General features: G+C 42.9%; 1 protein-coding gene across 1 annotated transcript in view; it reads right to left on the bottom strand.

Annotated features, from left to right (window-relative positions):
- Positions 1-5509: 5509 nt before the first annotated feature.
- The window catches only part of DDR2 (discoidin domain receptor tyrosine kinase 2), a 52995-nt gene continuing 32619 nt past the window's right edge, over positions 5510-25885 (bottom strand). The window contains exons 7-16 of the mRNA XM_028104720.2: positions 23181-23424; positions 20284-20346; positions 19359-19489; positions 16676-16886; positions 15040-15263; positions 13701-13828; positions 11395-11586; positions 10871-11105; positions 7613-7762; positions 5510-5644 (exon numbers count right to left, since the gene is read on the bottom strand). Coding sequence (XP_027960521.2) covers positions 5510-5644; positions 7613-7762; positions 10871-11105; positions 11395-11586; positions 13701-13828; positions 15040-15263; positions 16676-16886; positions 19359-19489; positions 20284-20346; positions 23181-23424 — 1713 coding nt within the window. The remainder of the gene's footprint in view (positions 5645-7612; positions 7763-10870; positions 11106-11394; positions 11587-13700; positions 13829-15039; positions 15264-16675; positions 16887-19358; positions 19490-20283; positions 20347-23180; positions 23425-25885) is intronic.

Genomic DNA, 25885 nt, shown 5'->3' with positions numbered 1-25885 from the left:
AACTTTGTGTTTCATCACACACTAGAGGACTCTTTGCCATTGTACCCTATTCCTTCCACAAGCCAGCCCTGGCGCCATTAACTAAGTGCCACCCAGCTCTTGACCAAAATACTGGTTTACCCGAAGTCCCCCGACTGCCACCATTACAAACCCTACTCACTTAGAGGAACTGCGGGGACCATCCAGAATGCCCCACACCTGATTCTCTAGCCAGCAAGCTCCATGCAGGTCTCACTGTCTCCGTGTTTCCAAATCCTTCTAAGTTGTTCTCGGATTGTTCCAGATGCTAAAGAGCCAAACTAGTCAGAAAATGTGGAAGCAGTCTAGGCAGGATATTGCTCATTGATAAAGGAACAGATTAATGTGTGATATTCTCTTTAGAATTTTGTAGAATTATATCCAGATAGTGTTTTTCCTGCTGCATCCAAGCAAGGCCGGGTTACAAATTAGAAAGGGATGAAGTATCCAGAAACTAAATAAGTACATGTAAAAAAAAACTGGTGAAATCTGAGTAAGGTCTGTAGTTTAGTTAAGAGTATTACAAATGTCAACCTTCTGGGCTTGAAAATAGACAATGGCTATGGAAGATGTTATCAATGGGGAAAGCCTGGTGTTAGGGTAGGGTTGCTCTACTATTTTCCCATCTTCTTACGAGTCTTAAAAGTATTTCAAAACAACAAGTTGTTTTGTTTTGTTTTTTAAGATACAGCAAGTAAATAATTACCCACCACTTGTCTGCCACCAAGCAATGCAGCTAATTGTGCCAGAGAACTCAAAATGCCAAAAATCCAATCACCGTTAACCATTCTAGTCTCTTTCTGTCTTGATTCAGCATTCCAAGACATTTACCAAGTGGAAAAGACATTCATCTGTTTCTATAAAAATGTTAAATTTCAATTCAGAAGGATTTCCCAGCATAGATCAGGATCTGCAAATTCCAGAAATATTTTGGGACCTACCATATGCCCTGCGAGAAGTCAGGGGTCTTACTGAAGAGACCAAGATGGCAGGTACATAAATATAAATTCAAGTTCGGATCAAAGACTTATGTTGGAGTAATCTAAGCCCTAACTATAAGTTTCTTCATTTTTTTTTCAGTTTTGGGAAAAACAGATGCTGTTCTGTTTTAGAATATTTCCTTGGAACATCTTCATCTCTCCCTCTTGCAGACACTCCCCTTCTTCTGTTCCCCTTTACTCAAAACACATGGCTTAGCCCCACATCATGGCTTTCTTGTGGGAAGTCTGGATGGGACTAGAAAAACACATGGTTCCAACGTGGCACATACCTCTTTGCACAGATATCAAACAAGACTCAGTCTTGTCTAATTTCAGCCCATTGTTTCAATGTTTCCCTGTGGCCCTTCTGGGCACAGCAGCGATGGGCATTATTTAAAGGGGATATGGTTAACAGAAACAAGAGAAGGGGGAAAGAGACCCATGAAATGCCATAAATTCCCTATCTCTAGGTCTTCATTTCCAAAGTGGCACTTGGGAACCAGTCTAGTTCAGGCAAAGGGTTGGTTTCTTCCCGCCACGGGGATCCCCAGCACCTGCAGGGGTGCAGAAGCCACTGATGCTCTAAGGGCCCCCTCCCCCACCTCCTCGGAACCGCGAAGACCCTTCCCTGATGGCTGCTTATGTGTTTCTGTCAGGACTTGCCCTTTCTGAAAACTCTGAAAAGCTCCCCTCCTTTTCATACGTCACACCTGCCTTTTCATTTTTCAATAAATACTTATAATCTCTATCATTCAGAATTTCTTTCTCTATACACAGCTATCCTTTTTATCTTCAAGACACTTGCTTTTCCTGCCCTCTCTCGGACCTCTTTTCATGCTTCAGCACGGGTTCTCACCTGCGCCACCTGTTTCTACCTTGCCGCCCTGCCCCGCCCTGCATCCTTCCCTGCATACCCTCCCTTAGCTCTTTCTGTGTCGCCTTCTCTCTGGTTCCCACCCGCCTCCCCCACTCAGCCACGTGCACATTCACTGCTTCACTTTTGACTCCAGTTCCATACAATGCTCTTTGTTACATTGTCTCGTGCACTTGTAAGTGACCTTTCCACGGCACAAAAACCACATTCTCTCCCTGGTGCCTCTTCCCACTTCAGATCTCATCTGATTGCATATGTGTCTGGACGGCACATCAAGATGTGGACCTAGTTGTCAGCCCATTCACTGGCAAAAGTATAAATTTAAATCCACAAACACAATCTGGACATAAACTATTTCATGTATGTCATCAAGAGGACAACTCACTACACACGTAACAAAGGCCCCTGGTTGGCTGTCCCTTTTCCTATGTACATTTCTAAAAATTCCCAGCTACATTCTTCTCATCGAGGTTGGAGCTGCTTTTAAATTCGACATACTAAGCCTTCACCATGTCCTCTGTTGGGTCTGTTGGGTCTGTGCAGCGAGGCTCTTTGGGCCCGACCACAGGGCTAGACCCTAGACCTGGGCCTGTGATCAAAGAGTCTCGGTGCCGGACAATGAGTGTCCTCCTCCCGAGACAGGGTCACTGTACGGGAGAACGCATGCTTGCCAGCCACTTGAAACAGATCACTCTGTGACTCAAGGCCAGGGAAATCCAGACACACTAAGTTGATTTTCAGTATTTTTTTTTTTTTTAATATGGGACCATGGAACGCAGTGAATTGAGGCAGAAAGGTAAGAAGAAAGAAGGGGCGAGATGAGGCGAAGACGGGGATATGATGTATTCTCTCGCCACACAAGAAATTGTGGGGCACGGTCTGCAGGGAGCCCTCCCAGAGGCATGAGGATGAAGGAGGATAGGCTGTCTGCCCTGATTTCAAGGCCCTTTGATTCTACTGAAGTGAGGTGATTAGGGAGGGAGTGCCCGGATAAAACACTACTTCTGGGTGTTTCTGTGAGGGTGTTTCCAGATGACATTAGCATTTGAACGGGTGCATTGAGTGAAGCGCATTGCCCTCTCCCCGGGCGGGGGCTCATCACATCCACTGAGAGGGGTGGGGGAATAGATGAAAAAGACTGCGGAAGGGGGAATTTGCGCTCTCTGCCTGACTGCTGAGCTGGAATGTCAGTCTTCTCCTGCCCTCTGTTTCTCAAAACTTTCCTGGGTCTGCAGCTTGCGGGAGGCAGATGGTGAGACCTTGAAAGTCCATAATCATGTGGGCCAATCCCTTATAATAAATTATATATATCTTTGTATATGTATCCTATTGGTTCTGTTTCTCTAGGTAACTCTCTAATACATGAAGTTAACCCTGGTCTTGAAGGCAGAGGATAGGGGATAAGAACGTGTCTGGCCCTGCACATATGAACTGAGATATGTCTGTGGAAATGCCTGGTAACACTTCAAAGCACTGTACCCGGGGCAGCTGTGTCTGTTACCATTATAGTGAGTTCCCTGCATGATTCCTTGTGCTGACCACGATTTTCAGAGCAGGAGACGACCAGATAAGGGAATCCGTATCAACTGTCGATTATCCAACCCACCCTGCACATATCAGGACTGGGAGAGGCTTCAAGACCATCTAATCCAATGTCCTCATTCTACAGAGAGGGAAACAGGAAGTCCAGAAAGGTAAAGTGACTTGTCCAAGGTGACACACTTGGCTTGGGGCAGAAGTAGGACCAAAGATCCCAAACCAACGCTCTCCTGACTCCCAAACCTACAATCTCCATAAAATTAGTCCTGGGAGAGACTGGAGCCCAGAGTCAAAGGACAGCGATGGGGGCAGGTATTCACTGGGGGCAGGTATTCACTAGGGTCAGAAGACCATCTGGGGGATTTGGGAACTTTGCTTCTGCTGCAGCCTGGAGCAATGCTGAAGGCTGAACAAGGAAGAACAGTCAAGTCCCTGAGCGACTGTGCACAAGGGGGACCAGGTGAGGGCTCCAGAAACAGACCCAAGGACTCAAGACTATTTCTTCTGAGCTTGGGAAGTTTATTCTGTAAGTTTTTCTTACAGAAAAACTTGAGAGGCCCCCTTTCCTGCTTCTCACTAAATCTGAGCCCTTGTGGAGCTCACAGTCCATTCTGAGGGGACTCATTTGACAGTGTACCAGTCTCCACGAATTCTGAACCCAGACCGTCCCGATTTCTCTTCTGCTGGCCGCACCATCTCTGAGGCCAGAGTGTGTATGAAGCAGGAGCAGTAAATGACTTCTCTTTCGTGCTCACCCTGTGTCTCCCTGAAATCAAGGACTCTTAGGGTTAAAAGGACATTAAATATCATCTCACACAACCATTTACCTTGTGTTTGAAAGCCTACATCTCTCTTGCCTATTCTTCAGCCTACATCTGAAGCTCTTCAGTGACAAGGGACTCCCCCCCCCGACTCCCCCCCCCATCCCCCACCCTCTGGAGGTGGCCCATTCACCCTGTGTGTTCTGCTGGTTAGGCTTTCTCTAATAAGGAGTAGAAATCTATCTGCTTGTAACTTTCCCTCACTGGCCCTCATTGGTCAACATTCTGGAAATGCGCAGATCTACTCCCTATTACACACAGCCTTCAGACATGGGTTCCCTAGGGGATGTATCCACTTAGAGAAGATGAATTAAAGGGCCTGTGATCCAGACATCAAAACACCAGTCTTTACTGATTCAAAACCAGGCTCTCACTGAAACACACACCTGATAACATCTGAACAAGAAGAGGACCCTCTGCAGAAATCACAGGTGACTAGCACACCTGTTACCTGTCCTCCACAGACCTCGTTTCCTATATCCATTCTCTGTTCAAGAATCCTTCCGTGCACGAGATTCTTTTTTGGCAAGTGACAATTCCCCTTCATACAGCCTTGCAGTAGACATTCTCTCCTATGCACGTCCTCTGTGTTGCCTACACATATAGACCATATCGACCTTACCCTTGACCCCTGCCCACAAATGAACAAACACCCGCTCCAAGAAGCGGGAGTTTCTCAAGCATGTATCATCTGCTTTGACAGGAGAGGGAAACACAGAGGGTAGGACATGTCCAGAGGGTCAAATTAGGAAACCAAGAAATCTATGATCAGTTGCTGAATACCAACCATTGCATCCGATTCTCCACACTTACCGAGTGTTTTCCCTAAGCCTCATCTCATGTTTCCTAAGACATTAGTATTCTTCAAGTTTTTCGTTCTGAAAATACATTTTAAAAGGTGACATGGGAAAAATATTGTAGCATCTGCACATTTATAAACATAGCATATTTAACCTTTATAAATTATCTAAATTGTCTAGCCTGCTATCCAACATTTTGGTATGTTAAGTAAGATTTCTTTACTAGATTTTATCTGCCCTAGGCTTTTTTTTTTTCTTTTTTTAGTTCTTTAATGTAAAAAAAAAGAGTATATATGGGTCAGGAATAGAGAGTGAGGGAGTGGAGTGAAGGGAGGCCAGGGACAGAGAGAGAGAAGCCAACAAGCCTCCGTCTCCCAGGCCCATTCAATGTCCAGATGGAGTGGCTTAGGCGTGGGTGAGTGGTAGGTCTCATGAGAAGGACCTGGGCCATTGGAATGTCGCCAGGCAGTGAAAGCATCACTCGTCCCCTTGTTGAAGGAGCAGAAGGTGGATTTCCTGGAACGAAGGACGGTGCTTGGTGTCTCTTCTCCAGCAGCTGAGCATCAGCTTATACACAGAGTCAGGGCAAATGGCAGGCTGGGGGAGGTAAGTCTTTGAAAACAAAAGTGCACAAAAAATAAGAATGTTAAAAAGAAGGGCAAAAAGGAAGTGTAGTTTCACTGTGATTTTGTTTGCCTCCCTCCCTGCTTGAACTTGAAACAAGCTTGGTGTCTGCTCTTCCCACTCCTGTCTTGGCCCCATCCCCTTCCCTTGTGCCTCGTTGTCTGGACAAGGATCTCCTGATGAACCACTCTGAGGTCTCTGTCACCACACAAAAGATGAACCTGAAGCAAAAAGAGGTCTCAGACTGAAAAGCAAGTGGTTAAAACACGAAATCCTCTGTTTATGGCCCACGCACGTTGAGGTTGATCTTGGCCGAGCCAATCATGGTGGGCGGGGAGCGGGGGGGAGGTGCGGCGGCACGTTGTCTCAGCTCCTCCACTGTAATAGGACCCTAGCCGGACACAGGCTCTGCAATGTATCCATGTGCCAGGATGTATCCATGTCGCTCCTACCGTCATGTTCTCTGTGACCCCCTCCCCCAGACTGGGCCACAGAGAGGAGTCTGCTGTCCACAGAATGAGTCCACCTCGCAGCTGATAGGGTTGAGAAATGACTGTGCCTGCACTCTAATATCAAACATTTAAAATGTGAATACTGAAATGTTAGTAATAAAACTTAAAGTAATTAAATGTTGTAAAATGTAATCAAGTGTAAATTTGATAAATTATGTTTAGTAATTAATGTGCTCAATTTAATAAATTTTTATTGACAATTTAAACTCACACCTATAGGCAAGAAGCTTACTCAGCATATAATACTAATATTTGATTTTGACCTTGGCTTCACTCAAATACTAAACTTCACTATTCGACCGTTTGGTGGTTGGTGAAAATATATTTGGTTCACTACTAGTATTTAGTGAAGACGAAATGGTGGGCCCTTTTAAGCAGAGTATTCAAAACTAAATAAAGAAAAATCCTGGAGATTGTTAGAAATTAAAATGAAACAAGGTCAACCTGAGGTCATGACGGATTGGTCCAGGAGGAAAAACATTCTTTTCCTTGGTCCACCCACTTATCTCTGCCCAGAGGAGTAACTTTGCCCTTTGTCATGGTAAGAAAGCAATTATTTTTATAACCAAGAAGATAATTTGGATCCCCTGCTCCCAAGATCTCTACAAAGTGTCAAGATAAAATGAAATCCAGGACCTCTCCCTCTTATTTTCAACCTCCTTATTGTCTTATCTCTTGTCCTTCCCTTATCTTTTCTTGCTTCAATGTATTTAAGCCACTTCAGCCATCGGAGAAGGGAGCTTTTCTTTCTGCAAAAGCGTCCTCCCCATCCCCGGCTGTCAGCTTGAGCTGCCATGTTCCAGGGTGCTGTGGCCAGGCCACTCTGGGAGATTCAGCGCTCCAGCCACCTCAACAAGCCCTAAATCCTACATCTCATAGGGACTTTACAAACTGAGCCAGCCAAAGAAGTCTTAGACTATCCTGACTGGGAATTGGGATCCTTGTCAGCATGGGGATCCAGCTTTTCCCAAGTTCTGAGAGGCCACGGTCCAGGATGCACCTGATCGTCTCTGGGCATATAAATCTAGAAACATTGCTAAATATTTAGTCCAAACCAAATTATTAACCACTGCCAATAAATTCCTTATTCACTTGAAAACTTATATTTTTGTTTGTATGTATTTCAACCAGGAGGACAAACCACACAGTCTAGATCAAGAAATAGAGCAAACACGAGAGAGAGAGGATTTTATTTCCTGATATAACTAACCCCTCATATCCTCCAATGACCATGGGTTGCCATATGGATAAAGCAGAGTGTAGGGCTGGCTGGGCAGGAGTCGGGGTACCTCTCGGTCTTTCACGTCATCTGGATAATTAGTGACCAAAGACTGCCATCCACGTGGCCCATCCCAGCTCAGGCTAACCGGCTAAGTCAAGACTCTCTTCCTCTCGCCTTCTGGAGCACCCAGATCCAGACCTGGCCATCCCCAGCAGTTCTCACCTGCCTCCCTTGGTCTCGGAAGAACTCTCCAGTATTCTCGATGACCTGCTCATCTGACAGCTGGGAATAGGGCTGCTCCTGGCAAAAGGTGAATGTCTCCCACAGAGTCACCCCAAAGGCCCACACGTCGCTCGCTGTCGTGAATTTGCCCTGTTTATGCAAGGAGAAGAAGAGGAAACCAGAATAGCCTATGAGTGACAAGAGCAGGTAAAGATCCACGTGACCTGTTTACCCCATTCCACTACCCAGGCCAAGAAACACTAAAAGTGCCACGATGTGTATGGAGAATCTAAAACGACAAAGTCAAGTTGTTCTGACATCAAGCTGCAGGCCACTGTCTCGCCCTCCTGTTCTCAGCTTAGGTCTGCTTCTCCTGCCGATGAGATCCCAGGGCTGAAAGAGGTGCAGCCAGAAGCTATCTGACTCTCCCACTGAGTGTCAGAAGCTCAAACTTCAGGCCGGAGGGCAACCTTGGGAAAATGCCCATGGGAACGGCAAAATAAGAATGGGAAAAGGCAATCATTTTTATGTTAAAGGTAGAGGAATCTAGTTTAAGTGCCAGGAGAGGTCCCTGGGAGAATCCAGGACCCTCAATTCCCAGGTCAGTGAAAGTCCCAGTCTTGAAGGGCAGACCAGCATGTGACAGCAATGGGATTCAGGTGTAATCGGCACGCATAAAATTGTGCAAATTTCCTATTCAGTAAATACAACACTCAAGTACATGATGTTATTCATTCTTACTTTTTCAGATCAGAGAAGTGAGACAAGGGAGGTTTACTAAAAATCTCCTAGAGAGTAAGGCCATGAGTAATGGAAAAACCGAGATATAGAACAGGATCCTGTGAATCTCGCACTAATCCTCTTTCACAACACTATACAATACCTTTAAAGGGAGCAATGCTCACTAATCACATTAGAGGTGGGTAAAATATGTGCTTCACATACAGAGATGATAAAGATCCTTGTGAGGATTTATGTAAACGGGGGTATATCACAGCATCGGTCGTAATCGTGGGAAACTGGAAAGCACTTACATATCAAATTACAGAGATGTTATTAAATTATTGTATAGATACATACACTGGAATATTACATAGCCATTAAAACCATGTTTTTGAAGAATATTTAATGACATAGGAAATGCTAGGGATATAGAATTGTATGCGCATAGCATCATCCTGGTTATGGAATGTAATTATCTGTACCCAGCAGTCCCCCTTTCCACGATCTCAGTTACCCACAGTCAACAGCGGTCCAGAAGCAGAGCATCTGCCTTCTGATGGATCATCAGAAGGTCAGTAGTAGCCTAACGCTACATCACAGTGCCTCACAAGGCACCCACTCCACCTCGTCATGTAGGCACTGCAGCATCTTTTATCGTCACAAAAGGAAGGGTGAGTGCAGTGCAATATTTTGGAGAGAGAGAGAAACCATATTTACATAACTTTTGACAGTATATTGTTATGATGTTCTATTTTATTATTAGTTACTGTTTTTAATCTCTTACTGTGCCTGATTTCTATATTAAAATATTAAAATATACATATTATACCTTTATCATAGATATGTATGTATGGGAAAAAAACATAGTATGTATAGGGTTCAGAGCTGTGTGCAGTTTTAGGCATCCACTGGGGGTCCTGGAACATATCCCCTGCAAATAAGGGGGAGACTACTGTATATGTACACATATACACATACATACACATACACATACATATGCACACACACGTATATACACACACGTGCATATGCACATGTGTGTATATACACATACACATACATATGCACATGCACACATACACATACGTATACACACATACACACATGTATATACACATACACATACATATGCATGCACATGTATATACACATATGTATACGCACATACACACATGTATATACACATACATATGCGCGCACATGTACATACACACACATACATATGCACACACATGTATATACACATACACTACGTATGCGCGCACATGTATATACACATACATATGCGCACACATGTATACACACATATACATACATACACATACACACAGGTATATACACATACACACATACACACACGTATATACACATACACATACATATATACATAGACACATATACACATACACAGAAATGTGTGTATAGAGAACAACCCTCAAAGGAAATATGCCAAAATACTAATAATGGTTATCTTGGTGAGAGAAAGGGAATGACTATATATATTTTTTCATTTCAAATTTAATTAATGAATCCTTTGAGAATATGAACAAGAGATAAACAGATTAACTACAAATGAACAAAAGCTAGGTTGCTCTCAGGCTTTTCTCTTCAATACTAAATGACAAAAGACAAAATTACATGTACACAGCATTGTAGGAAGTAAATGTTTAAAGTCTAATAATTCCATGAATCAACCAAGTGGTGTAAAATCAACAATAAAATGTCTCAAATATGCATGGTCAGAAAATATACCCCCAAGAGAGACATTTGGGAAAAAATTATTCACTCGTGGTCCAGAATACCAAGAATTGAATAAAAATTATAAAGCAAAAAATGATGAACTTAAAATAAAAACTAAACAGTGATAATCATTAAAAGAAACATATAGACGTCAGTCTAAATACTTCATTAGAAACATGGTTATGAAGTTAATACAGAAGAAAAATATTTTGTGTAGATATCATTAATTGATAAGGTTTTTAATAACCTAGATTAATGAAGACCAATCAGTAGGTCGAAAGGGTAGAGAGAAAAAAAATGATCCTAAATCCCTTATGATGATAGGTGCATTTTTAACCTTTTCCCCAAGTGTCCTGTAGTGAGAGTGTTACATTTTATCAGCAGAAATAGGCAAGTGTTAAAAAATAATAATAATTAATACACCAAGTAAATTATCTCAAGTCAGAGAAAATATCAGCATCTGTTGTTTGCTCCCTACAGGTTTGTCCCTATGGGCCATGTGCACCTGCCTATACGTCAGTTGCTGAGGTAGGGCCTAAAAATGTGAGGAACTCTGGGGTTCCTGGGTGGTTCAGTCGGTGAGGCATCTGCCTTCGGCTCAGGTCATGATCCCGGGGTCCTGGGATCAAGTCCCACGTCAGGCTCCTTGCTCAGCAGGGAGTCTGCTTCTCCCTCTCCTTCTGCCCTTCCCCCGACTCATGCTTCCTCTCTCTCTCTCTCTCTCACTCTGTTCTCTCTCTCAAATAAATACATAAAATCTTAAAAAAAAAAAAACAAAACCTGTGAGGAACTCACCAGCAAGATGCTCTCCCAAGACATCCAGCGGATGGGGAGCACTGCCCGGCCCTGGATCCGGTAGTAGTCACCACTGTACAGGTTTCTGCTCATTCCAAAGTCAGCTATCTTGATGGTATAGTTCTTACCCACTAAGCAGTTTCGTGTGGCCAGATCTCGATGGACAAAATTAAGGGAGGAAAGGTACTTCATGCCAGAGGCAATCTGGGTAGCCATAAACTTCAGGTTGGCATAACTGAGGGAATAAAAAAGAAGAAAGTGGCCTATGGGAAGAGGAAGCCGTGAGAGGCACTCTTTCTACAGGTGGTACCGAAGAACTGGAATTTCAACCTCAACATCCTTTCCCTGTTCTCAGTGACTCTCTTTGCTTTCCCCCAAAGGGCAGCGGCACCATTATTTCCTGATTACTAGACTCCCTGCCATGCCAGAACACTGAGGAACTTTAACATTCGCTGCTCCCCATCTTCAGAGCCCAGGTTAATCTCATGAACACAGGGAAGAGATGGGAGACCTGGCTTATATACCTGACAGTGGGTGCGTTGCTGGAGGCAGAACTGGGGGGTTCGTGGCGGGAAAGAAACTGATTGAGATCTCCATTCTCCATGTACTCAGTGATCATGCAAAGCGGGTCGTCGGTGATGCACACGGCTAAGAGGCGGATGATGTTTGGGTCCTTGAGCCGGGACATGATCTTTATCTCCTTAAGAAAATCATTCCTTTGGACGACACAGACATAGGTAAACCCAGAGGTTTGCCAGGGTTAGAGACAAGAGGGGGAAAAAGACACAGCAAAGCCTAGTCCTACCCATTATCCCGAGTCTTATTTCCCTTGGGATAACCTTTGAGAGGACAGAGAAGTTGGTGCCTAGAAACTATCTCATTCTATACACCCCAGAATAGTATGCACCCTTACGCAACTATAATCTTTTTGAGAACATGAACCATGACCTGCTCACATTTGCATCCCTAGAATCCAACAAAAGGCTCACCACGTAGAAAGTGATTACCATTTGCTGAATCAAATACATGCTGCTAAAAACTAGTCTGCAAAATGAAATCTTTCCCTGGAAATCATATCTTAAGTGTACTGGGGTATTTACCTTTTTAAAAGCCATGGACTCACTCTACTAATAAAGCAAAGAAATTTTTTATAAAGTGAATAATGATCCTCTGGTTTGTCTGGTAAGTCTTTATTTTTCTCATACTGGCTGTTTGTAGTACAGGACACAGCAGCAGTCAGTCATAACACACACTGAGCAGCCTGTTCAAAACAGAGCTGTTTAAAGCTCATGGTGGTAATGTGGAGTCATTTCAAAAACAGTACTCACTTGACCAAGACTGGAACTGTTTGAGGACCCCACCCCTGAGTCTCAAAATGTGCTCTCACCTGCCCAGGAACAATATTTGGGTCAGTGAGACCACCAGCGCACATTCTTAAAACTATCAGAGCAGATGAGTTATGAATCTCCTGTGAGTTTTCTAAGAACCCTGGATTGGGAGTCATACTGTGTCAATATAAAACCTTTGAAATCAATGTAGTCCTGATGTGACACACCCCCTCTTTAATTCCCCCTCCACTCAAAACCAGGGGTTTCCACAGCTTGTGGAGACCAGAGTCTAGGCCACCCTTCACTGCTAAATTGCAGTGGGCACAGGTGGAGGGACACCAAACCTCACCAACCAAAACAATGGGCAAAGGCTTTGTTATATCTTATGTTTTTTTTCTTCTTGCTACTCTCTCCAATTGTGTGCTAAGGTTAGTATTAAGAATATTCCCTCTCTCTAAGGGACCCAGAGGATGTCATTTTTCATGCATACTAATGTCTTTAAGATTGAGGTTCTCACAGTTAAAATTCCAGTTCTGTTCCTTCACCTTTCTTTCTTCTTCATTCCACATCCTGTCTACTGCAAGACTTTTTTTTTAATTAATTAATTTATTTTTTAAATTTTATTTTATTTTATTATGTTATGTTAGTCACCATACAATACATCATTAGTTTTTGCAAGACTTTTAATGAAACTCTACCCACCATTCTTGGCATTTCCAATAATTTGGGGAAGAGGACTCACAAGCTTTCTCTCACGTTGAGTATCAGTGAGACAAAATCAAGTCAGCACAAAAGGGAAAACACATACATTACCCAGATGTGCAGACTTTCCTGAGACACAGACAACCAGCTTTCAACCAGCATGCCTCTCTGGGTGAGGATTAACTCACCATTACTGTAATGGAAAGGCTGTCAGACAATGGAGTATGGCTGGAAACTGCAATTTATGTAGTAAAGGATCCAAGAGACTATTAGCCAGTTTGGGACACTGCTAAAGGACTGTAGGATCCTTTTGCTTTGAGGTCCATGGATACTTTTCCAAGTAGAGGTCGCTTCTCATTTTGGGGGTTGCTGGACATAGAAGAAAAGGAGCATAAAAGAGAGAACAAAGGAATGAGAAAGTGAAAGGAATAAAGGAGAAGGGAGGACACTTAGCAAGAAAGTTGTGTGTGAACGTGGAAGTCAGCCAAGAGGCGGTAATGACATTCGGGAGTATGTCTGTTCATCATGGTCGAAGGAGCACGTATTCAGGCTCTGTGCAAAGGGAGTTCAGAAGTCAACCCGCTAATTCAATGGAAAGTGGACACCTGCATTTGCCAGAGATAGAGAAGAGAGATGAGGCCTGCAGGCCCATCAGAAAAAGAAAGCACAACAGTCAAAGGTGAGGCCGCTCACAGACCTTCCCATCTCAAAAGAAAAAAAATTGCTCAAAGGTTTCCGGAAGTATTCCTGATCCTGAAGGTGAAATACATAAAGGAAAAATCAAAACGCAGACCACAGACCTGGCATTCTTGTTGGCATCTGCTCGGAGCATTTTCACGGCCACCAGGACAGGCTGGTTGGCACTGACATCTAGGGCAAAATCTTTGTCTTTGAATTTTTCCATCCCCTCCACTTCACAGAGATGAACCTAGACAAAAGTCATCTAGTCTCAGCATCAGCGTTTCTCTGGAAGATGGCTCAGTACTCTTGCTGGGCATTTCCTGGAGATAAGCTAACTCTTACAACTCAAGCAAAATCATCAAAAGACTGTTAAGGTACATGTAACATACCTTTAATTCAAATAGCTGACACAAACAGGGGTAAATTACCCAGCTAATATGACATGTTACTACTTTATAAAAGAAACATACATTGATTGGAACGCTAAATTTGTGAATGAATCTACAACATAGCATTTTACTCCAGTACAGTCCACTATAAAATGTCGCTCGGCATAAATGCTCCCATTTTGATTCAAGGAAGTTTAGTTACTGGTTCATACAGAACATTTCTTCTCTAAGGTAATCCCTTAGTATGGCGTTAGCATTAAAAGTAACCCCTCTGTATTAGTGCAGAATAATGAGCTTGTGTTTTCAACCCCGGAGACAGGAGGAGTACATATGACATCACAAACAGATGCCATGAACTCTTCCACCAACACCAAACCTACCCAAGGGCAAAGCATACCACCCACACGGAAAGCCAAGAACACATTCTTCTATCTCATCTGTAGTTCAGATGGCACCGTTGAAGGGCTCCTGTTGCCACTTAAATCATGGCTTTGGATTCTCAGAAGGTTCACGTGACTGATGTAAGAGTGCAAAGTCACTGTGACATGGAGGGCGACTGGGAAGAGTGCTCCTCCTTATCTCAGTTGGCAGTTCATTCCCTCGTGGCCGAGTCTGGGACTCAAGTCAGGGGCGAGGTTGTTTTTGACCACTTCACACGTAACTCCCATGAAAAGGAGGAAAACAAAGTGGCTATCAAGTAGCAGGATGTTCTTGGACAGTTTATCAAAGATGATCACATCTTACGGGTCCCCACCCTCTGTAACCTATTGTAAAAAAAATTTGAAAATACTGAATGTTTTTCAGGATATCCAAAGTCTAGTGACTTGCTGGCTTTAAAAACTATACAGAAATCAGAAGACCCAGGAAGCTTTGCGGGCTCTTCCACAAAAATGAGGTGGACCCAATCCCAGCCTTCTAGAGGGCAAGGCAAGGAGAGATGAGTGAAGGAGACATTCTGGCATGAATCCACTTTGGAAGGGGCACTTTTTCTGCTCTCCTGGCTATTTTTATTCAACCACTATCTTTGGGATACCAAGAACTGGAGACCCCAGAAAAAGATTCAACTCACCTCCCCGAACTGGCCTTCTCCCAGCTTCTCCTTGAATGTTAGGAGTTTCCTGGGGAATTCTTCCACAGCCACATCTTTCCCTGAAAGCAGGTCCATGGTAACAGCAGGCACTGAGTAGGTGTTGCCTCCGGTCACCCCCTGCAGGTTCACAATGTCAGCCTCTGCGTAGTGGGGTGCTCCCTCGGGCCCGCCGGTCTGGGCCGGCTTCACAACGCCACTGCAGCCTGGGAAGACACCCGCAATGAGTCCGACTCCAAGGGGCATCTTTGGAGATCCTTCCAGGAAGAAAATCTGAGAGGAAGGCCAGGACATGCCCTGAAGACAGGCTACGCTACTCCACGCCATTCTCACTCAGAGAAGGGTTCCTCCAGAGACCCTTTCTTGTGGCCTTCGGAATGTGGAACATCATTTTCTCTCTTCTTCTTAAACTACGTGATCATTAACACCCTCCTTGGCTAATCTTAGGGGATTGTGGGTGAAGCTAGAGGACAGTTTATGTTATATAAGGGCAGGGAGTTGGAAGACTTAATCACGTATTTCTATGATTTTAAGACACTATCATTGATTTAATAACCCATTTTAGGGATTAAATAATTTTCGATGATCTAGTTTAAGACACATCCTTCCTTAAAAAAATTAAAATATGAGAGGGGAAATATTTTAAGACTTTAGAAAATAGGTAAATTACTTTAGTTCAGCCTAGGAAATAAATTAGTTTACATCCTTTATTCTCGCTATCTCTGTAAAATTCCCTGAGTTCAATGCCCTCCTTCAGTGTTTGCTATCCACTGAGTGATAAATACATGTGAGCTTCCTCTCTTCCTTTGAGAAGAGCCCTTGAAAAGCCTATGCGCTCCCAGTCAGTCCTGTCTACTTCTCCATCTGGCTCTCTCCTGAACACAAGTTCTTCTACTGGCTTTGGTCACTCTTCAGTTGCGGACCTTCTGGAAAAGCTGCTCTGAGCCTCAGTGATGACCCCAGAATCCCTTCTGATGTCACTCTGCAGCACTTCTTTAAAAAACACTGGATGTGAATCAATTGGCACTGTTTTACCAAAGCAACGCTTTCCTTGAAGAAAGGCAAGAAATATTTGCTGTCGCAAAAGATCTTGTATTATGCTAATAAATTTCCGCCAAAGAGAAATAAACAAAAATTAGATAAACTCAGTTATCTCGAGGGCTAGAAAACTGGGAATTCCAGGTTGTCTTTAGCTTCATTAATTTATTTTCTCCAGGTGAAATGCTAGTCCTGAATTTACGGCTAATGATGTTTGGTAGTGGGTGAGTAGCCTACCTGGGCCTCCTCATCTTCTTCCTATGGAAAATGAGGAGACCAGACTAGTGACTGCTTAGGTTCTTCCGGCGTGAACACTTTAGTGACACCCTTTATTTATTTTCTTTCTCTTCTGACCTGAGGGTCCCTTTAAACACCTACTATGTGATCAAACACCTGAGAGGCACTCAGATTAGGGTAGGAGCCGTGGCAGATCAATCTAGGAAGACAGTGCAGACTTCTCGGGGAAATGTGGACTTCTCTCGATGGAAACCAGATTTGGTTGAGTAGGAGCCAAGTGTCACACCTTCATAGTGCCTGTCAGGACATCTCCCTTCATTCTCTGCCCCCGTGTCATCCTCACCTGACTCTTCCTCCCCTGGAGCAAACTCTGGGAGTTTTCGTATCAGCCTCGATGGCTCCTGGTAGTCAGGGCGAAGGGGAAAGATGCGATCATAAGTGGAATTGGACTCCTGCTCACTTGGCGATGAGGAGCGGTTGTTGTTGAACATGCTGGACTCACTGGGCAGGGAAAGGCTGACTGTCATTTCATCATCCAGCATCCTCCGGGAAGCCTGAATGAGAAGGATGGGGAAGGCATGTTGGCACAAAGGGGATCATGGCTTCCTCCTCTTCTGAGACCCAGCTCTTCCACTCAGGTGAAGTACCTCTCTATTACTCTTCAACTTGCAAGCACAAGTGACAGGGATGCAGTCTGGCTCCACAAATGCCTGGGTCGTAGAAACTTAGAATAATCCTTCATTGATTGCTTCAAGGCAGAGCCTGACCCCCTAACTTCTGTGCTACCAACATTCATTAACTTTCACTGAAGCATGTATAAGCATTATTTACCTGACACTATGAGAACCTATCAGTAGCCAATCACAGATCTCAAACCTGCAGAGTTTTCGATGTTCTATTAAGTACTGGGTTTTTGCAGACTTATCCCTTAATTGGTTTGATTTTGTGTAGACACATTAAAATGCCCATTCACTCAACAAATGTGCTGTAACATGATGGGTCAGTAGTCTACCTGATCACTCTGGCACTGTAGGTTAGGGTAATATGCCCTCAATCCTGCATTTTTACTAACCAAAAATAAAATGGCTATAAAATGGGAAAGGAAATCCCTGGGGATACTGCGGTGAATTACACCTAATAAAAGAAGAAAAAGAATAAAATAACAAATTGTTTTGGCATCCTACCCAATGTGACCTGCCTGTTCCTTCCAAAGGAAAATGTCAAAATCTGAATATATGTGACTATTTGGATTTGAACATGTACAATGTCCCATTCCAACAAACACACTTTGGGTCCTCAATGGAGACACTTAGATGTCTGCTTCGTCCCCTGGACTGAAAAGTCCTTTGTTGCAGTAACACCCCCAATACTGAACATGGAACCCAGCACATAGTAGGTACTCAATAAAAATGGGTTAACTCTCTCAAAGAAAAAATGTTAAGAACACTGCCAAAAGGATCCTACAAATAATGGTTAGTCTAAAGCTATTTTGAATAATGTTTCTTGGAATACATGTGTATGCTTAAGGGTTTTATACACACACACAGACACAAAACACACACACAAATCTGTCACCAGGAAAAAGTCCTGTGTCATTCCAGAGCATCTGGAGTTGTCTTAACTAGGATATACAGGGTAGAAAGAATTTCTTGAAGGACCAAGTTAAGTATTTCAGGGCAAAATTGTTGCTCTCCCTTTTACTTGAAGGGTCTCCAATCCAACACTCCTCTTCCAGTCCATGGACATATTCCAATTAGACTCCCAAGAAAGACCGAGAGAAGTATGGCAAATTCTGGCTCCAATGAAGAGAAAAACAGTTCATAGAGTAGAGAACACAGATTCCCTCTTCCCAGTTAAAACGCAGTCGTAACAAAATACTCAGTAAGACACACTTCGGCTTCAAGCCGTCCCATGAACCTGCAGCCCACCAGCTTCTACTACCACCAGCACTCTTTGTTGCCCCTCACCCTGAATTTAGACACCCAGTGTGTTCCAGCATTCTAGAAGAAAGTTTTTGAATTGCCTCACAGCTCAGAGTGTCTATAACCTCTCAGTCCACATCCATTTGAACTCACTGATCAGTGAAGATGTCCATGGCCAACTATAGAAACACTTAATCATCAGCAGGCCCCAAGAGCATCAGACACTTAGCAGAAGTGCCCAGAGAGTTGCCATCTAGACTAAGAAACCAGGAAAAGCCATAGATATCCCATATTTGCTGGGATTATATATATTTGGAAGTTGACAAATTTCAAGACTGACAATTGGAATGAGCATAGAAAATAGGGTATCAGTTGTATGATCTTGAGCAAATCACATTTTCTCAACATAAAAAGAGTTAAATATAACTACTAGGCCCAGCTCACTGTTATTCAATGAGGTTCAAGTAAAATAACACACATGAAAAAAGGCCTCGCAGATTGTCAAATGTTAGACAAATGTGTAAAAAACGTATTCAAATAAGCTAGATTGGACAAAGCAAATCTGAGGAGGGACCCAGAGGGAGGCATAAGCATAACTTTCAAGCACATAAAGAAGTAGAAATAGGACTATGAAAAACTTGGCTTGGATATTAATGAGGCTGAATGTTTTTCTGCACCACACATGCACGTGTGTAAATAACAGAAGAAAAGGAATAGCATTATCAGAAATTTTAGCTAGGTAGCAGTTGTGCATCTGTTAATTTTTTTAAAAACTACAGATGCCTGCACTCCCCTCTAAACCCAGTGGATCAAAACCTTCAAGGGAGATGCTTGAGTTGAGAGTCAATGTATTAGGAAGAGTTTTCTGGGTTTTCTAGGGAGGTTCCAAAATCCCCATTCCAAACATGAGAAAATTGACTTAGCTTATTCTTTTCTGACTCCCTTCAGCACCAAGTTCACCACTCCCAGGCTTCTCAGTGGCCTCAGTTAACACTCTAAGCATTTATAAGTCCTTGTAGTTTGCCTTTTCTCCTGGGGTAACAATGGCTTAGGCAAGGCAAATGGAGCAGGTTCCTATCCCATGACTGCTCTGCACTTCCTCACCTTCTCCAGCATTTTCTGCCAGAACTGTCTCCAGAGGATGATGACAATGATGGCCAGGAGGATGAAGATGATGGCCACCAAGCAGCCAATCAGGATCCGGGTATTGCTGTCATCGACCTTAAGCATTGGATCTGCAACCAGGAAGAGAAAGATGGAGAACATCATCATCTCACGGGGCAAGGAAAAGCATGAGGTACTGGGCCAGAGACGGAAAGGTAGAACCTTTTCCTTCAGGATAATTCTGCAAGATGCCACCTTAACACTTCTGCTTACTTTTGGTCTTGCTACTCTGGTATGACTTTGCTCTTCCATCATACACACCTCCTCCTTGGGACCATAGCCTCCTCCTCCACATGTATCAGACAGGATAATGGAGAGGTTTTCCTTTGGTCCCGAAATTTTGTTCCTTTATTACCACAGCCTAGATCTACTCGCTCATAATCACACCTCATGAAAAATAGGTGAAGAGTCCCTTTGGAGACATTTGATCATATGTGTTTCCCAGATTGCTGACTCATATGGCCAGTGACCATCTGAAGCCCTGGATACACTTTAGCATATATCTCCAGTTAGAGAGATTACCATTTTGTTTAATGGACTTCCATCCATTCATTGAGATCCCCACTATGGGTCTTACCTAGAAATGTCCCTTGCCTTGTTTCTGTTCCAAGCTACCCAAACTCCCATGAAGCAATTGGAACAACTCCAGACTCTGCTTTAGCTGAAGAGTCACATGAACCAGCAGTGAGGAGAGTGAGTTTGGGCCCTTTACTTTGGAGCCTACCTTTCCAGAAACCCCTTCATCCAAAGCCAGCTGGTATAAAGCCTCCTACACAGACAGTCAGGCCCTTGCAAATTTCCACCCTTCTTCATCCTCTAGAAGGCCTCTTCAACTTTAACTTTTATAACTAGAAATCACACATACCATAGGTTGTGGGCACCACAGGTGAGGTGGGCAGGGCCCCAGAGTTGTTGTACATTGCAGCATCTGTTACAAAACAAGCGTGAGTCAGAGCTGGGGAGAAGACAGCTAAGTAGTGTTTTTTCTGGAGGTAGATTGTGACCTAGCACATTGTGAAATCAATTTAGTGGGTTGCCATCAGCCTTTCTTAAAAATAAAGTCATATAATATTCTAAATTTTAAAAATCACCGTTCATCTAGACAGTAAGGGCAACTCTTCTTTTGTAAAATGTTTGTTTAAACGATACTAGGTGTCATGGTACAAAAAAAGTTTAAGAAACAGTGGCTCAGTGGGCTGTGACCATGCATTATCATAAAGCATGCACAGGAAGTCAGACTCAAATTCGGGAAAATGTAGAGAGAACATGATGGGTATAAGCAGGCATGGGACAGACATAGTGCTAAGAGGCTCTTTCCTTCAAGGAAATTAAGTTGTTTTCACTATGCTCATTGACCTAGCCCTTTAATTTATAAATCAAGCCTTCACCCTTATAGGTAGATTATTGATACTGGGGTGTCCTTTACTGTGATGTATAAGCTTCTAAAACTAGACCCCAAAAGCATATTTGCTAGACTGACGTTGGCAACTCATTCTCCCCTCTGATTTGTCTAACCAAGGAGGTCAAGAATTAGAATATGCATTTCCCTTCAAGAAGCATGCTCTCCATAAATCCTAATTTTTCTTCTTCTTAGCAATATTACGCAAATTGGGAGGTATCTAGCATCTACATGTACTTTTCTGCGTTGGGTCCTCAGGCTCCAGTGGAAATGAACATTATCATGATATCAGATTTAAAACTCAAGAGATTCCCAGCAGTCAAAAACTGTAGTCCTTAGCTGCAACTGGTTACAACAGGGTAAGTATACTAATTACTCTGCCAAGAAAATAGAATCCCTGAGGATGGATGGGAATCTGTGGTCTTCCAGTTAACACAATGTAATGCCACTGTTTTTGAACATCTAAATAATCTCTACTCTTAATAAATACTTCATATAAAATAATCAATCCATTTATTTTTAAATTAAATCTTTATAACAGAAGGCAGTGAGGCGCCAAACCTGTTTTTCTAAACAGATGTTCTATTTCCTTATCAGTACATCTTAGTGAGCAAAACATCTTGAAATTTTCTTCTTTTAAAAATTAAATCAGGGGAGCCTGGGTGGCTCAGTCAGGTAACCATCTGACTCTTGATTTTGGCTCAGGTCATGATCTCAGGGTCAGGGATCAAGCCCCATGTTGGGCTCCATGCTCAGCATGGAGTCTGCTTGTCCCCTTCCCTCTGTTCATCTCTCTCTCGCTCATAAATAAAATCTTAAAATAAATAAATAAAAATTTTTAAAAATAAAAGTTAAATCAGGAAGCATGGGGTCTTTGCTTTATCTTTACATTAGTCTCTCCTTCTATCTTCCCTTATTTTTCGCCTATACTTTTTGAACAGGTCCAGTGCAAGGATCACTCTTTTGACACTTAAAAAGCCACTCTCTACTGCCCTCTTTCTTGATCACTTATTGTTGGTATCACTTTGAGCATCTTTTGAAAAATCACTGTGTGGGTTTTGTACCCCATCTACATTGCAGTGATATAGACAATGTCCTAAAAGCCTTTTAACTTTTCAGGACTCAGCACAATCCCTACTGTCCAGTTTGTGGTCTCTAAATACCATTCTCCACTAAAAGGAACCACAACTGCTTAAGGAAATGGTTGGTCTCATATATGGAACAAAACGTTCAAAAAGAACTTGGGTAATTTTGTTCTTCCAGAAAATAAGACATTTATCAAAGGCTTATAGGGTCAGATCCAAAGACCACAGAGCCAGCTTAAAGGTGTGTGCTCTGGTCAAATGCAAGACAATGTGAGCATCAGAAAGAATTAATAATTGCAATTGATTAAACATATTGAATTTATTTAAAAAAAGCAATGAGTCCATAATGATACTAAAAAGCAAAACAAGTATGAAAAACAAAAACAAAACTCATTAGACATTACTGAAATTTCTTGGGGCATCAACTCTGAAAACTGATGAAGGGAAAAAAAATTAATCATGTATCCTGCCCTTCCAATGTGAACTGTATCTCAGAGTAAGTAAGTGCATGTAGTCAGAAGAAATTCAGCTGATAAATGCAGAAGGAATGCAAGAATTAGAAAATCACCATTTAGCAATCCCTAATGAAATAAGTAATTCAAGCAGTGGTCACCAGTTTGTGGGGATAACCTGAGCCCAGAAATCAATCTTAGCATCACTAAAGGTGAAAGAATCTAACACTACCTCCCCATGATGAGGTGGGGAGACTGTGGACAGCCTATTAGATAATATTAAGGAATTACTTATTAACAAATGGTGTGAGATGTTATAATGCTTCATGCTTATAAGGCATGATGCTTATAAAGAAGATGTTATTTTCTTAGATGTATTCTCAAATTTTTAGTAATGAAATCAAATAATGTCTCAAATTTGCTTAAAATACTACAGTGACAAGGGAGAAATAGATAAAACAAGATTGGCACATCATCAGTGGTTAGTAAGGCTGAGAGACTGACGAGGGTTCATTGTTCTCTACTTTTGTATATATTTAGAAATTTTCACTTAAATACTTTAATAGTGTGCTTCCCCTTAACCGGCTTAATTTACACCATTTTACCTCATTGTGCTCTCATGTTTTAATCCTTTATTTTACATGCCTTTTAAACAAATATGTGAGAGCCCAGTAAATATTCTAGTCGTGCGGAAGATTCCTCTATCCACCGATGAGAACCACTGTGCAACCTTCCTCCTCAGATACCGCCAATGAGCAGCTCCAGCACGCACCTGCCTCCCCACCACCCTGCTCCCACTTCCGCAGGAGGCCCCCCGGCTCCCAACCTGATTGGAAGGTGATCTCACTGAACATCATCCAGGTATCAGCAAAGTGGTATTGGCACTTGATGGCGCTGGCCATGCGGTGGTGGAGGGGCACCGTGACGAACCGAGCACTGGGGTTGACGTCGTCCAGGACGAGGGGGAAGGACACGGAGTTCGGTTCCCACTCGTTGGCCTCCGAACGGAAGTAGCACTGCACCTCCTTAAAAATCTTCACACCTTTGGCAAACATGTTGTTGCAGTGGACCTGGCAGAGAAGGAGGCATGTGAGGGACAGGCTGACACCCATAAGTGGCACAGGGACACAGGGCAACCTAACCTGGTAAAATTTCCCATCTGCCCGTTTCTCTGAGCCCCGCACCTGGTGAATAGTTGCTCTGCAGTCTCTTGGACTTGCCTTTCCATCCTCTTCACAGCGGCCGTGATACACTGGTCTGACCCTCTAAAACCGGGGCAGTTCCCCCAGTCCCCTCTCTGCAACTGTGTGCCCCCGGCCACCTCATTTCCTGTTGCCTCATCAGTTAAGTGAGGGCTGGACCAGCATCCTCTCGGGGGCCTTCCTTGCCCTTAACACTCCCACATCTCTAACCCTCCCCAACACACTGTCCGTCCACCCGGAAGCGAGCTATTCTGGGCTGAGGTAAGGGTACGCCCTCCCGCCTCGTTCCTCCCAGGTCCGCGCTAAAGCCAGTCCACTCCTTCCAACAGGTTTAGTGGAGAAACCTGAACTCACACACATTCCAAAACAATTTCATCTTTCTCTTTAGAAATCTCATTTCAGGGGCCGTGTATTAATTAGCATGTTTTAGCCAGAGACACAAGACTTAATGATCTGTCTTAATGAAGTTCAGTTTAGGTCAAGCCCTTCTGATGAGGGCATGGAATCTTCCTTAGGGATATTTTCTGAGATGAGAAAAGAAGGTCTTGCCAAAAGTAGCTTGCATCCTCTTGCCTGCGGCCTGACTCTTTCACCAGGACATTTGTATGGCTTTTAAAAGGGTCATAAGAAACAAAGATCCCACAACAGTCATCTGGAGCACCTTGGTGTGTTCAACATCCTTCAAAAATGGAATGTACATATTTGTAACCAGGTCAGGTCCCTGGTGGTAGTTCACTCACATTTCCTCTGGCTCAGTCGTACGTGGAAAATGGAGCTTCATTGGTCACTAGCCCCTCATAGGTTGGAAAAGCCTCATTGCCATTCTGGGAACATATTTGCTATTTGAATTTTAATGTCTTGCTTAGGCCCTGCATTGCAACCCTCCGACTGTCGTCGATACCCTCCTCTGCTTTCTGGATGGCAACTATAGGACTACCGTTGAGAATTTATGTTTAGCTGAAGAAACAGCAGCAATGATCGTAGAAATGTTGTGATAAAAGAAATGAGCAGAGATATTCTGAAAGAACAGAATAAAATCACCTACTCTGACTCTCTATTTCTTAATGAGCTAGTGCTCAGGTAGGTGTGACCTGCCTATGGCCCGTCAACAACAGAATGGAGTCTAGAACCCTAGACTCCTAGTCCAGTGCTTTTGCCAGTACCACGCCACACAGAAATGGAGCAAGCTGCCTTAACTTCTCCATTTGGATTTTCCTGTAAATAGTTCTTATGATGAAAACATCTATTAGTATCTTCCTTGGGATGAATTAACCGTTTCAGTTTATTGAGCACAAGTCAATGGAGCAAGGCTAAGGAAAAAAAATCCAAAAAATACCATCTACAGCTTCAACAGATTTTTCAGATTTTTTTTGCAATCTGCAAACTGTTGGATAAGTAGCCTGTGGGGGAGGTAGTAATCTCTCCTACAGATGTTTTGGGAATTCTCCTGGAATGCAAATAAATAGTATAGAATTTCATTCCCCTGTGGATTTACATATTTATTTAATAAATACAATACATTTTAAAAGGACATTAATATATTTCAATAGAATATTTTGACTGTATTTAAGGGGTGGGGGGAATGACAGTAATTTGCCTAGAAACCAGTAACTACTTTCTAGAAGATGTTGGGGACCTGAAAGTCATCTTTTGTTTTTTTTTGTCTCAGAAAAATTAAAATATGCTAGAGACTTGTTTGGCCTCGAGAGGACTGACCCTAAGATAGCTCTTAGAAGCTTCTGGTACCTACTTACTGCACAATATGCTTTTGAATAATTCTGACCTCTGATAAACTAATTAAACAGGAGGTATGGGGGACTCAGGAAGATCAAAGTCTATTGACTAAATATTATAACTTTGTGGAGAGCTTAAAATACATTTTATTATTTATGGGACTAAAAATTATCCCAATGGTATATTTTTGTGAATTGAGATACTTGTTCATAAGTTCATGTGGATATCTTACTATTCGGCAATAGAAATAAATTTTCCTTGGAGGTATATTTTTGTCACTATGCATATTCCCCTCCTCCCTCCAGAAAACCCTGTGAAGAAGAATGTGTCACACACAACTGCACACACTTACGTTTTACAACCTGCCAAGGAGCCATCCTTGAACAATATGCAGGCAGATGGGCATGTGTTGATCCTTCTGTTCTCATCCTAAATGTTTGTTCATTTAACTAATAGCTATTAATCCAGTTAGGCGATATTATCACATTAACATGTGAGGGTAATATAACAGACATGGATTTCCTCTTTGGCTCCAAGTTTGTGCCGAGACTAACAAATTTTGGTTTACTAGGGACCCTTAATGATAACACAGATT

Source organism: Eumetopias jubatus, unplaced genomic scaffold (genome assembly GCF_037043125.1).
Source record: "Eumetopias jubatus isolate StellerSeaLion01/CBP00866 unplaced genomic scaffold, mEumJub1_p1.0 scaffold_12, whole genome shotgun sequence".
Classification (NCBI taxonomy): Eukaryota; Metazoa; Chordata; class Mammalia; order Carnivora; family Otariidae; genus Eumetopias; species Eumetopias jubatus.
The sequence above is the reverse complement of the archived record's forward strand: the minus strand, read 5'-3'. Positions and strand labels throughout refer to the sequence as shown.